This window comes from Gekko japonicus, unplaced genomic scaffold (assembly GCF_001447785.1).
Source record: "Gekko japonicus isolate JY-2015 unplaced genomic scaffold, Gekko_japonicus_V1.1 scaffold995, whole genome shotgun sequence".
Taxonomy (NCBI): Eukaryota; Metazoa; Chordata; class Lepidosauria; order Squamata; family Gekkonidae; genus Gekko; species Gekko japonicus.
Genome location: NW_015173152.1, coordinates 501,124 through 515,071, shown reverse-complemented (window position 1 = coordinate 515,071; position 13,948 = coordinate 501,124). Strand labels below are relative to the sequence as shown.

Below are 13,948 nucleotides of genomic sequence, written 5' to 3'. Positions count from 1 at the left end.
CCAAGTTTAAGGGACAGACGCGGCTGCAGTCGCCGCCTTCCTTGGCTCGGGACAAAGACATCTGTGACCGCCTAGCAGTGTACAGGCATTTGGGGAATGTGTTTGACGGGCTCCAGGGGAACAGCTGGCCGAACGCCTGACAGCGTCCCGCAGCACGAGCCAGAAGAACTGGGCCATAGGACAGTGGTTGATGGGCACATGCAGCTCGCCGATAAAGCATCTTACAGTGTTTTTGTCCAGGCAAAGGAGAAAGGTCCTTCCTGAATTTCTTGGCTGGGAATGTGATATGAAGAGGGGCTTAAGTAGATCTAGCAACCAGAGATCCCAGCAGGTATCCTGCTAGTTTTTAAGCGACAAATGGCAGCCACGGGGTGGGTGGGGATGGATTCAGAGTTTGGCTGAGGGATCGGGGGCTGGTTAACCCTCTTTCTCTGTCTTTTTAAACCTCAGTCGTACATAAACCCCATTCCAGTAATTGTCGTTTCGGTGCTTTGCTTAAAGTATCTGATTGTATTGCCTTGTCGCTTACAGGACAGATCTCTGAAACATATGCTTTGGGCATTTTCCAGTTACTTGGTCTTTTGGGGAGGAAGTACTTATTTCAGTTTTGTATTAGAATATTCTTTCTCCTTTAAGGACCCTTTGTGTAGAGTCACAGAATCCTAGAATCATAGAGCCACAGAGTTGGATTGCGAGTCCTATCCTCTGCTGCCAACAGGAACAGCTCCCTGCCCTCCCAGTTTGGTGTAGTGGTTAAGTGCACGGACAAGTCTGGGAGAACCGGGTTTGATTCCCCACTCCTCCACTAGCAGCTGCTGGATGACCTTGGCCAAGCCATAGTTCTGTCAGAGCTGTTCTCTCAAGGACAGTTCTGTCAGAGCTCTCTCAGCCCCACCTACCTCACAGGGTGTCTGTTGTGGGGAGGGGAAGGGAAAGGAGTTTGTAAGCCGGTCTGAGACACCTTTGGGTAGTGAAGGGCGGGGTATAAATCCAATCTCCTCCTCCTCCTCAAACTGACAGCCCTTCAAATACTTCAAGAGAGCAATCATGTCCCAATGCTCCCTCTAAGCTGTGGAGTCTTGTGAGCAAATATTCTACTTTGTGGGCTACTGGCATTAAATCCAATCTCTTCTTCTTCTTTGCTCCAGAGCCGTCCTTCCTGAGTTAAGACAAAAATGTGTGAGCTGGTGGCTAAAAAACTGTGAGCTAGCTCACTCTAACTCATCTTAGAGGGAACACTGATTCATGTCCCCCCTCAGCCTCCTCTTCTCCAGACGAAACATTCCCAAGTCCCTCAGCCTTTCCTCATAGAGCTTGGTCTCCAGCATTGTACTTTGTATTTTTAAACCATTTGCCTGTCTCCTGGAAGCTAACTGATGGTCAACAGAAATGGACCACCTGCAGCACAGATGAAAGGGTCATTTGCTGGGATTCAGAACATAAGAGCCCTGCTGGATCAAACCAGTAGTCTATCTAGTCCAGCATCCTGTCTCACACAGTCGCCAGCCAGTTCCTCTGGAGGGCCAACAACGGCATAGAGGCTGAAGCCTTCCCCTGATGTTGCCTCCTGGCTCTGGGATTCAGAGGTTTACTGCCTCTGGATGTGGAGTTTCCCCTCGGTCACCATGGCTAGTAGTCACTGATAGACTGATCCTCCACGAATCTATCTAATCTCCTTTGAAATCTGTTTATTCCTGTGGCCATCGTTATATCCTCTGGCAGCAGATTCCACATTTTAATCACTGTAAAGTAGTATTTCCTTTCGTCTGCCCGCCCGTCAGCTTCATTGAATGTCCTCAAGTTTTAGTATTTTGGGAGAGGGAGGCAGATTTCACTTTGCCAACTCTCTTCGCCCCGTGCATGATTTTATAAACCTCTATCAAGGTTTTTGTGATTTCTCCTCGTCAATGGTTGATGGGTTACTGCACGTCTTTCTTTATTATTCTAAACACGCTGTTGCCAGGGAGAAATTTCTTGTGAAATGGTTGTGGAAATATTCCGCCACCTCTGATACCCACAAATAAAGACTGTTTCCAAGTGGCTTTTGTAAAGCCAGCACGGTTGACGTGGCTAAGTTTTTCTATGCTGTTGTTTTTAATTCTTAATTTTTTTTTCTTGATGTATGGCTCATGGGCCAGGAAGCCTGTACAAAGACAAATACATATGTTTATATAAATACATATATTTAACTTGCACGTTAAGGCATAAGGCATTTGACTTTTCCAAGTTTAAAACTGTAAGAGAGTGCCAAAGCAGGAACAGTTCAGACAAATCACAATTATGAGGAAGTTTTAGATTACCTTTAAGTGTCCAGAATATGTCTCTAGACGCAGGCATAAAAGGAATTGGTTATAGTATTGGACTAGAATCTGGAAGACCCAGGTGCAAATCCCTGCTTGCCATGGAACTTAATTGAAGAAGAAGAAGAATTGAGTGACCTTGGGCAAGCTGTCCTTTCTCAGCCTAACCAGCTTTACACAGCTTCGCTGTGAGAATAAAGTGGAGGTGGGGAGATCTAGATACATTTCTTTGAGGAAGTGCAGGATAAGTAAAAGGTAAAGGTTCCCTTGCTCGAAAGCCAGTCGAGTCCGACTCTAGGGTTGCGGTGCTCATCTCCGTTTCAAAGCCGAAGAGCCAGCGCTGTCCGAAGACGTTTCCGTGGTCATGTGACCGGCATGACTTAACACCAAGGCGCACAGAACACTGTTACCTTCCCACTGAAGTGGTACCTATTTATCTACTTATTGCAGGATAAGTATGCAATAAAATATGTCAATACTCAGATAATAACAGTCTGCCATTTTTCTTCTGTTTCCTAAAGGAACTATGGATCTTCTATATATGCCCAGCGTGAAGCTATGGAGTTAGGGTGTCAGCAAGTTCTCTGGCTGTATGGGGAAGACCATCAAATCACAGAAGTTGGGACCATGAATCTCTTCCTGCATTGGCGGAATGAAGATGGAGGTAACAATTGCATAGACCTCCGAGGCTTTACCTCAACTGTGGCTGAGTTCAGACTGGCAGTTAGCCCTGAGATAGGCACGTGCCAGAAACGTTTCACAAATGGATTAAAGGGGCCGTTCACACAGGCACATCTGTCAGGTGTTCCCAACCATACTCAGCCCGTCTTGTAGCGCTTGCCTCCTGAATGTAAAAAGTACCTATTGAAAGTGGTAGCAAACCCTGGAGAGCGCGGTTATCCCACACCAACAAAGTGTGAACACCAAAAGCAGCAATTGCTTGTGCACTTATGCACATATGTGCATAAGCGCATATCTACGGATTACAAAAAAAAAAGCTGTGCCTTACAGCCACGCCTCCGCCAGGGGCGGGCCAACAGTGTGAACGCTCCCTTGCACCTCCTCCCCGGTATGCTCCCGCATCAGTCGGCGCAGTGTGACCGGGAAAACCCGGAACAATTTGTTCCAGATCTTTTTGCCACGACTCCCTCACGCTTCAAACTGCCTGTCTGACCACAGCCTGTGACAACCATTTCTGTGGTAAACGTCTGAACAAAATGGCTGTTTCATCTTTGAGCTTCAGGTACTGTTCATCAGTTAGGGGTTTTACCTGAGTTTTGACAACCATTTCTGTGGTAAGCATTTGAACAAAATGGCTGTTTCATCTCTAAGCTTCAGATACTATTCATCAGTCTGGGGTTTTACCTCAGCCTTGACAACCATTTCTATGGTAAACATTTGAGCAAAATGACTGCTTCATCTCTGGTCCTCAGGTACCACTCATCAGTCTGTTTCCAAAACATAGTTTCACCGGAAGCAAAGTTTGACATCTGATTAATTTTGTTTCAGATCTGATGTTAGTGTCAACATTATTGGGACCTTTGAAAACTGGAGTATTTTCTCACATTCCTCTGCTGAGCTGTGGGAGGGAAGAAAGGGAAACTAGGGCATGCAGAGAAACCAGGGCATGTTTAATGGTTGCTAACAGGAGATGTGATCCAGTTTCAGGCAACTTCCCCTCACAATGCCCTACTTTAACACCTGGCTCAGCTGCATTTATGTGCTGATGGTAAGGTTTCAGATTTAGAAAAAAGCTGATGGTGGCATTCCCAAATTACTCTGGGCACAGCTATTAATGGCCATGCTCCTCTAGGCATTTGAGGAGGCAGGAGAAGAGGGAGGGTAAGTTGCTTCCTCCCTGCCTCTCCCCACCCCTGCCTGCCTGGGGCCAGGGAGGGCCTTCGCGGGGCTTCCTTGCACTCCCGCCGGCCTTGCAGGTCCACCGCCGGGCCCCTCATGGGCTGGGACCATTGGGGGCGGGGTGTGTGGCCTTATGACACACTTCTGGTGATGTCAGGTGGTGTGGCCTTATGACACACTTCCGGTGATGTCAGGGGGTGTGCCATATGCTAATGAGTTATGCTAATGAGTTCCCCTAGATATTCTTCTATGAAACAACCCCTGCCCTTTCCTACTGATACAGGCTGACTAACACGGCTACGCCAGGGCTCTTTTTGTAGAAAAAGCCCAGCAGGAACTCATTAGCATAATAGGCCACACCCAACTGCAGAACCCTATTAGCATATTAGGCCACACCCCTGACAACACAGCTCACTAGCACATTAGGCCGCACCCCCATGTTACCAGAAGTGTGGTTATCCAGCCACACCCACCTTTTGCTTGTTATTCTGTTTACCTTGTTTGTTGTTAAAACCCAGGGCTTTTTTGTAACAGGAACTCCTTGCATGTTAGGCCACACACCCCTAATGTAGCCAATCCTAATGAGTTTCTGCTGTTGGGTGTGGCCTATTATGCTAATGAGTTCCTGCTGGGCGTGGCCAACTTGGGAGCCAGCCGGAACTCCGTTCCTATGCGTTCCTGCCCAAAAATAGCCCTGCGGCTAACCATCTTGATTTTGTTTTGTGACACATAAATACCTTACTTAAAAAAAAAACCCAGACAAAATCTGAATAAAGGCTGTGGGGTGCTTCTGCGCAGGCTGTTCCTGTTAGCTACAGTAGTTCCTTTGACTCATCTAACATGATTCAGGGTGGTGTATGGTTGCAGTTGGGGGGGTTGTTTTTCGGTAGGTTTTTTTGGCGGTGGCGAAATGTACGAAGCTGCATAGAGCCAGTTTTGGCTGCAGTTCATAGGAAAGAGTGAGCATATTTTTGGCACCCCAGTGGTTGCACATTGTCGTGCTCTCGGTCGAGTACCAAAGGAAGCAGATGTTGCTGCAGGCGAAGCTAGACTGGTGGGCACAATACATACGCTCTCTGTGAAAATTGCATGCGAGAGGGGAGTTTAAAATGGTTCACAGGCACCCCGTTCTCTGGCAGCCGGCCGGGCAAGCCATCGAAACGGCACAAAAGCTCTCGAAAGCCAGTTTGTGACAGTTGCTGCCTTGGCTGCAGAGTAGGAGAATGCCAGGAGGTCTGTTATCAGCACCCCAGTGAGAAAGAAGAGGTAAAGATTGTGCAAAAGGTAGCAGTAATAACCCATGCTCAGAGGATCATGCCCATGTGCAACCCTTTAGTCAAGAGACAGAACCCAACCACTACTACCACTGAAGGTCTTAAACAGCCCCATAGCCACACACTTTTTGTGGGGACGTGCCCTCATGCCCTCGATGTGGTGATGTGACCCAGGGCTATTTTTGGGCAGGAACGCACAGGAACGGAGTTCCGGCTGGCTCCCAAGTTGGCCACACCCAGCAGGAACTCATTAGCATAATAGACCACACCCAATAGCAGAAACTCATTAGGATTGGCTACATTAGGGGTGTGTGGCCTAACATGCAAAGGAGTTCCCGCTCCAAAAAAAGCCCTGGGTTTTGACCACAAACAAGGTCAACAAAATAAGCAAAAGGTGTGTGTGGCTGGATGACCACACTTCTGGTGTGGCTGGATGACCACACTTATTTAACTTCTGGTAACATGGGAATGCGGCCTAATAGGCGAATGAGTGGTGCAGTCAGTGGTGTGGCCTAATATTCTAATTAGTTTCTGCTGTTTGGTGTGGCCTATTATGCTAATAAGTTCCTGCTGGACTTTTTCTACAAAAAAAGCCCTGGCTGATGTCACTTCTGACATCACCCAGTAGTGACCCTGCACACACCCGCCCACCAGGAGAGGCCTCTCCTCCCTTTCTGTCCCAGCACAGAGGAGGCAGTGAGGCAGAATGGCCCACATGACACCAGGTCAACTGACAGTGAGCTCCTCCCTCGCCACCCTGGCGCAGGCGCAGTGAGGCACCAGTGTGGGCCATCCTGCCTGCTCACCTTCCTTCTCCATGCCGCAGGACCTTCTTGGGTGCCGCGGGACCACAAGAGGAGGCGGAAAGCCCCACTGCCCCGCCTGCCCACCTTTTCCCTCCGGTGGGTGGGCGAGGCAAGCCTCGACAAGCCCAGGCTCCCGGGAGGGATGAGGAGGGGAGAGGGGGACCGGGAGAGGAGGGAGAGTGAGAGGGGGCAGGGCAAATTCCATGGGGGGCACCACACTGTGGGCCCCCGGTTAGCTACGGCCCTGGTCCTAAAGCTTGTTTGGCAGAGCTGAAGTGTGCAAGCAACTGTCCCAGTGTTTCATGTTCCCGTGAAGGGTACTGTTGTGAGAATATTTTGAACAAGTTGGCTCAGAAAATTTTACATAGACAACTTTATAAAATAATCATAGTATTTTATTTCTGTGACTTTCCAAGTAGCAAGCAGTAGTGAACCAAACTCCCAATATGTGTTGCAGATCCTTTGTCTTAAGAGATACCTTTTCCCTGTCACGTACAGAAACCAACATTTGCACTCACCTGCATTGTTCATGAATCCAAAGAATCTGGAAACATTTAGAAATAAAGGATTGGTATGCAGCTGCTATTAAGTGAAGGAAGCCAGAACATTTGCAATACTAAAGGTTTGCCTACATGCAGAAATACACACCCTGCCTCCACGAAGAAGAAGAAGAAGAAGAAGAAGAAGAAGAAGAAGAAGAAGAAGAAGAAGAAGAAGAAGAAGAAGAAGAAGAAGAAGAAGAAGAAGAAGAAGAAGAGGAAGAGGAGGAGGAGGAGGAGGAGGAGGAGGAGGAGATTGGATTTATACCCCGCCCTTCACTACCCGAAGGAGTCTCAGAGCAGCTTACAAACTCCAGAACTATGGCTTGCCCAAGGTCATCCAGCAGGTGCAAGTGGAGGAGTGGGGAATCAAACCCGGTTCTCCCAGTTTAGGTTCAATCCGCAGCATCTCCTGTTAAGGATCAGGTAGTAGGCAAAGGGAAAGACCTCATCCTGAGACCCTGGAGAGCCACTGCCAGTCTGAATAGACGATACTGACTTTGATGGACCAAGGGTTTGAGTCAGTATAAGGCAGCTCCGTGTGTTCACGTGTTCAAGTAAGGCTCAAGCCTTCCAACACTTATGTTACAATAAATGAAGATTTTTTTGCAAGTGCCCCAAGACTCTTCTTTTGTTTCTAACCCTCCCATGTTGTTATCCCAAGACAACAAGCCATTCCAGGGTTTCCTTTCTCACCATCGTCAACCCTCTTTCAGGATCATTTGCTAATGGCATTGCTTTGCTGGGGAACAACCACAAAAGAAAGGAGGGAATGTCAGCAAAATAATTGGGGGGGGGGAGTGGGGAATCAAACCTGGTTCTTCCAGACTAGCATCCGCGCTCTTAGCCATTACACCAAACAGAGGCTAGGTGGCCATCTGACAGCAATGCTAATTCTGTGAACTTGGGCAGATCATGAGAGGGAGGGCAGGAAGGGTCGCCTCAGTGCTTAGTTCTCGTGGCCCTTTCGTACACACCCAGGGAAATGCCAATCACCACTTTGGGGTCAGGAAGCAGTTTTTCTCCAGGCCAGTTTGGCCAGGGATCCTGGAGGTTTTCTGTCATCTTCTGGGCATGGAACGGGTCACTGGGGGTGGGAGGGGAGGTATTTGTGAATTTCCTGCCTTGTGCAGGGGGTTGGACTGGATAACCCTGGAGGTCCCTTCCAACTCTATGATTCTACGAAACTGGCTCTCTCAGTGCTGGCTTCCGGTCTGGCTTCCGGGAATGGCGGATGCATCCTCGGGGCGCTCCCGAGGGCGTCTCGCCCGCCCGCGGCCGAGGGGGGGATCCGCGCAAGCGGAGACCCGGACGAGCCCCATGAAGGGGCTCCGACTCGGGGCGCACGAGGGGAAAAGCCTCTTTCTCGACCAGAAGGTCGGAAATTGAGGCTCCCCTCATGCCCTAATGAACCTTGTGTCCCCCCCCCCCCCCAGCGAAAGAGGAGATGCTCTGATACTCCCGTTTAAAAGAGATTTTAAAGGAGAAAGGGGGGGGAGACTGAAAGCCGAGGAAGGTGGTGTCACTGGGCGATTGATTTGCTGAAGGAAAATGATGCTGATATATCTTCTAAGTGCACCCTGTGAACTTTGATCAATGTAAACAAAATGAAAAAGATGTAGGAGCTGAAATAAAAACTGCGCAACAAGAAGGGCGGATCTTCCGGTTTGAGTGACTGTCTCTTGTGGGCTTGTTCCTGAAAAGCGAAAGCAGCGATGAAAAAGGAAAATGCCCTTAAAGCGGAGTGGATAAATGACCTTGCTATGAGAACGACAGCGTTTATTTTAAAGTCGAATGACAAAAAAAAAGAGAAAAAATCGTTCTGGAAGCTTGGGACTTTATCGGGAAGGCGGATCGGAAGTTGCAAAGTGACAAATGCATGCTGTGACCTAAAAGCGATGACCCGGAAGGGAAGCGGTAAAACGGAGAGGAGCGCAGAGGAAGACCTCCCCTGTCGTTTTGGAGAAGAAATCAGCCCGAACATGGAAGAACTAATTCGCAGGATGTCGGAAAAGCTTTTTATTAACAGTTTAACAGTGGGACACTACTAATTCCTTTTAACATTCTTTTTTTTTCTCTTGTAACTGAGACGATGAAAGATGATTGACCACCACATTGAAGCCAAAGAAGAATTTTTTTTTACTAATATTAACAGACTAACAAACTAATGGAAACATCACTCGACCTTTTCTTTACCCCACTATATACCCATCCCCCTTTCTAATATAAAAAGCAATAAAGTTCTCTCCTTTTTAGGAGAGTTTATAAACGGAAACTGGCTCTCTCAGTGCTGATAACGGTGATTGGGATGGCACAAATTGCATGGGCTGTGTGATCTTTTTAAAAAAAAATATGGAGAGTTTTGTTTATGTTTTTAAACAAGGCCGTTGTGTTTTGTGTTGACAGAGGAGGAACTGGCAACCCCGCCACTAGATGGCATCATTCTCCCCGGTGTGACGAGGCAGAGCATTTTGGATCTGGCCCACAAGTGGGTAGGTAGTCACTTGACTTGAAGAATGCCAGACACCAGACACTGCTAGATACTGCCAGATACCAGTGGCTTTCCAAACTCTCCGTTCGGGGTATCTTTTCTGCACGGCACGGTTGCCGTGGAAGCCCTGGATACCGCCGAAGATTCTGGGAGAGGTTCACTAAGTTCACACAAGCACTGACCACAGGGGTCATTTCGTAGAAAAGGAGGTGCAGGAGCTCATTAGCATAACTCATTAGCATAACTAATTTGCATATGCCACACCCCCTGACATCACCGGAAGTGTGTCAGAAGGCAACACCCACCGCTCAGGCTCCACTGGACTGTTTTGGATTGCTAGCTATTAGGGGGAGGGGGGAACTTGCAGATCTGTCCCTCACAGAGGAGGGAGCACTTGTACCTGAATAAAACCTGGTCTTAAAGGTGCCACTGGACTGTTTTGGACCGGGGGGGGGGGGCTTTTTTTTTGTTGCTTACCTGGCTGCTTCTTGCTCTGACTGAGGGCTGCTGGGAGCAGGGGGTGGGGCTTGTTGAATGTGCCCGCCCCCGGGGCTCTTTACTGCTGGAGCTCCGCTCCTGTGCGCTCCTGCAGGAAATGACCCCTGACTGACCAGGCCTGTCAAACTCAACGGTCCTGCATGAACTGAACAGCCTACCCTAGAATACATAAAGCACTGTGGCTGGAAGTTAGAGATGCAGGAAAAATTTGCACCCCAGAAGTCCAATTTTTCTCTCTCCAGGGTAGAAGCTTTTGTAGATAGCTGCCCGGACCTGGATAGCCCAGGCTAGCCCAGTCTTGTCAGATCTGGGAAATTAAGCTGGGTCAGGCCCAGTTACCACTCGGATGGGAGACCACCAAGGAATACCAGGGTCGTGAGGCAGAGGCAGGCAATGGCAAACCACCTCTGAGCGTCTCTGGCCTTGAAAAGCCTGCAGGGTCGCCGTAAATTGGCTGCGACTTGATTGGGGGGGGGAGAGAGAAAAGAAAAAGGTTTCATAAACCGGAGCTCATAGCTGTAGGAGAAGCTGACTTTCAGGGGAGTTTGACTGTCAGTACTTTTGGAGACTTGGGAGCGGCGGTGGCTCAAGTGGTTAAGACGCTGAACTGCAGGCTGTGGAAGGTCGGTAGTTCAGCAGTTCGAGACCCGAGTGTGCCGCATGACGGAGTGAGCTCCCATCTCTAGTTCCAGCTCCTGCCAACCTAGCAGTTCGAAAGCAAGAAATTGCAAGTAGATAAAGAGGTACCACTTCGGTGGGAAGGTAACAGCGTTCCGTGCGCCTTGGTGTTTAGTCATGCCAGCCACATGACCATGGAAACGTCTTTGGACAGCGCTGGCTCTTTGGCTTTGAAACGGAGATGAGCACCGCAACCCTAGAGTCGGATTCGACTGGCTTTCGAGCAAGGGAACCTTTACCTTTACTTTACTTTTGGAGAAACCCTTGTTAATGCTCTGAAGACGCTCAGCCTCCCAAGGACTCTGTTTGATACCCAGTGTTCTGCTCCCTTCCTGTATGCATGCACCAAATGACAGCATGCCTGTATGCCTGTTATCTGTACACTCAATCCCATGATCATGAACCAGCGTTCCTAGTAATGAGGACAGAGCCTGTGTGTGAGCAAATGTGTTTATGTGGGAGGGTGGGGACAATGCCCTCAGTTGCCAGGAGGTGGGGCTAGAGTGCCCATTCTAGCTGCCCTTCTGTGTTGACGTGTCCCTACATTGTTAACATGCCCAGGGCTACTGTGACCCTGGCCTATCCACATGCTGCTGGCCTAGGGCTGCCAAGTGATTCTTCGCCGGAAGCGGGGGGCTCCCTGCCGGCGTTGTGTGTGCGCGCGTGCGTAACCTGGAAGTGACTCAGGCACGCTGAACACATTGGGGGCGGGGCCATGTCCATACAAGGGAAAACCATAGGGTTTTCCATGGTATGGCCATGGCCCCGCCCCCAATGTGTTCAGCGTGCCTGAGTCACTTCCAGGTTACGCACGCGCGCACACACAACGCCGGCAGGGAGCCCCCCGCTTCCGGCGAAGAATCACTTGGCAGCCCTATGCTGGCCTCCGTTCATGCGATTACAACGAGACCTTTCCCCAGACTCTTCAGTCAAAGCTCATAGCTGTAGGAAAAGCTGACTTTCAGGGGAGTCTGGCCGTCAGCACTTTCAGAGAAGCCCTTGTTAATGGTCTGAAGACACTCAAGCCTCTCAAGAACTCTGTTTGATACCCACTGTCCTGAGTCATTTCCAGCAAGATTTCCAGCAGTGTTCTTCACCTTCTGGCAGAGCCCAGCAGAGACATCCGTTCCTCCATCCGTTGTCATACCAACCAGTGCTTCAGATTTGTAGCCCACCCTGTGTATAATTGCAGCGAAAACAAGCTCGCTCAAAGGGATCCAAAGCCTGCCGTTGGGCTAGAATTAGGTAATTTGTCGTAGCTTCGTTCTGCTGGATGTAGGGAGAAGGTCCATTCTCCGTGACCACATGAAAGCTCGGCATCAGGTTTTCCCAGATTAGAGTCCGCCGCTCCTAAGCGCTACACCAAACTGGTGACTTGCCATCGTCTGCCTCTCCATAGCAACCCTGGACTTCCCTGGTGGTCTCCCATCCAAATACTAACCAGGGCCAACCCTGCTTAGCTTCCAGGGTCTGACGAGATTGGGATAGCGGGGCCTCCTACCAGCTAGGTAGATCTTTTTGTTGACTTTCTGCTTGCCTCACCCAAAAGAGGGTCTTTGGCCCATTAAAAGTATGCTCTTTAGTCCTCAACGACTTGGGATTGGATTAAGAAGTTGCTTTTTATAGTAGAGATGGACAAACTCACGAGGAAACTGAACAACAAAACTCGGGAAGAGTTCTTTGCAGATTGGTTAGACTTTAAAGAATATTTAGAGAAAGATTGGGACGTGAAGAACAATTTGTTTTCTTTAGAAAATTATTAAGAATAGAGTATATAAACTCCGAGATAAAGAAAAGTTAAAAAATTATATATTGAGTAGAGGTTACCGGTATACAAATGTCTGATATGTTTGTTTTTGTTAGAGATAAGAAAATTAAGAAGAAATGATGAAAGGGAGGGGGTGGGAACACTGCAGAAAGCCCAAAGAAGAAGGGGAGGGGGGAAGAAAAAAAGGGATATGTATTAATTTTAATATTTTGATGTTGAATGTGATGTAATATCCCTCTAATAAAATTGTTGTTGTTTTTTTTTAAAAAGTACGCTCTATAGTCCTCTGTTTCTCTGTCCCTACGCAGGGGGAATTTAAAGTATCAGAGCGATACATCACCATGAGCGATTTGATAGCCGCCTTGAAGGATCGCCGGGTGAAGGAGATGTTTGGTGCCGGGACAGCTTGCGTCGTGTGCCCGATTTCCACAATACTGTATATGGGCGAGGTGAGGGCGAGAGGCTCTGGTTTCATTTTCCCACTGACCCACAGAAAGCAAGGATTGAGATGTGTGGAGGAATTCCTTGTGGAATCTGGGAATATATCTAACAGAGCGCTGTGCGAAACTTGGATGTCTGGCTTAGCCGTTTGTGGACTTTACCACTGAAGCACCGCAAGTGGCTGGTGCTGGTGTCAAACTCGGGTCTCGTTTGCCATGGAGTTCCTAATTTTCTCTGGTCCTGTATGCCTGTGGTCCTGGTTGGGAGGGGGAAGTGAGTGAGCATGTGGGCATGGAAACTGCTTTGCTAAGAGTCGTGCTAGCTTGTAACTGCTTTAAGCGGGGCCTCCCTTCTCTGGGAAGAATGCGTGCTTGACCTTAGACACCAGACACCACTAGATACTAAGCTTGCAGGTGCTGGGGAGGGCTAACGGTGCATAGTATATTTTGGCAGGCTGAATGTGTTGGTATAATTGGATGGGTCATGGGGGGGGGTGCTGTTTGAACTATGTATAATACCAGAACTGGTGCCAAGAGGGTCAGTTCTGACACAGATCGTCTTAGCTTGAAACATCTTTATCTCTCAATAAACAAATCACTGCCAAGAGAGTGTTGTTGGGAGCAAGTTTGTTCAAGAGTCTGACAGCTGGAAGAGTGTTGGACTAGCATCTGGGAAGAATAATAATTATCCTATGGCATTGTGTGTAGCATAGCCAGGAGAGCCGAAGATTGTTTGACAGCCTTAAGTTCTAGCTCATTAGCGTCATGCACCACTAGGTGGCGAGTTAGACTTACTTTCTGGGCTGAGAGAGTTCTGAAAGGGCTGTGCAGCCAAGGTCACCCAGCTTGGCTTCATGTGGAGGAGTGCGGAATCGAACCCGGTTTTCCAGATTAGAGTCCATCACTCTTAACCACTACACCATGCTGGCTCTCAGGATCTGGGAGACCCAGGTTCAAGCCCCCACTCTCCCATGGAAGCTCGCTGGGTGACCTCGGGCCAGTCCCACAGGGCGCTTTCACACACACCGAATAACACACTTTTAATCCACGTCCAATGCACTTTGCAACTGGATTTTACTGTATGGAATGGCAAAATCCACTTGCAAACGGCTGCTGAAGTGGATTGAGACTGCATTATTTAGCGTGTGTGGAAGTGCCCACAGTCTCAGCGTAACCTCACAGAGGGTGCTTGTGAGGATAAAGCGGAGGAGGAGTTGTAAGCCACTTTGGGTCTCCATCGGAGAGAAAAGCGTGGTATAAATAAAGTAAACAAATATATTGAAACTGCGGGGGG

General features: G+C 48.7%; 1 protein-coding gene across 1 annotated transcript in view; it reads left to right on the top strand.

Moving 5' to 3' along the window:
* The window catches only part of LOC107119791 (branched-chain-amino-acid aminotransferase, cytosolic-like), a 93,356-nt gene that overhangs the window by 75,232 nt on the left and 4,176 nt on the right, over window positions 1-13,948 (top strand). Inside the window, exons 7-9 of the mRNA XM_015422383.1 lie at window positions 2,822-2,964; window positions 9,186-9,271; window positions 12,523-12,663. Of these exons, the coding sequence (XP_015277869.1) occupies window positions 2,822-2,964; window positions 9,186-9,271; window positions 12,523-12,663 (370 nt within the window). The remainder of the gene's footprint in view (window positions 1-2,821; window positions 2,965-9,185; window positions 9,272-12,522; window positions 12,664-13,948) is intronic.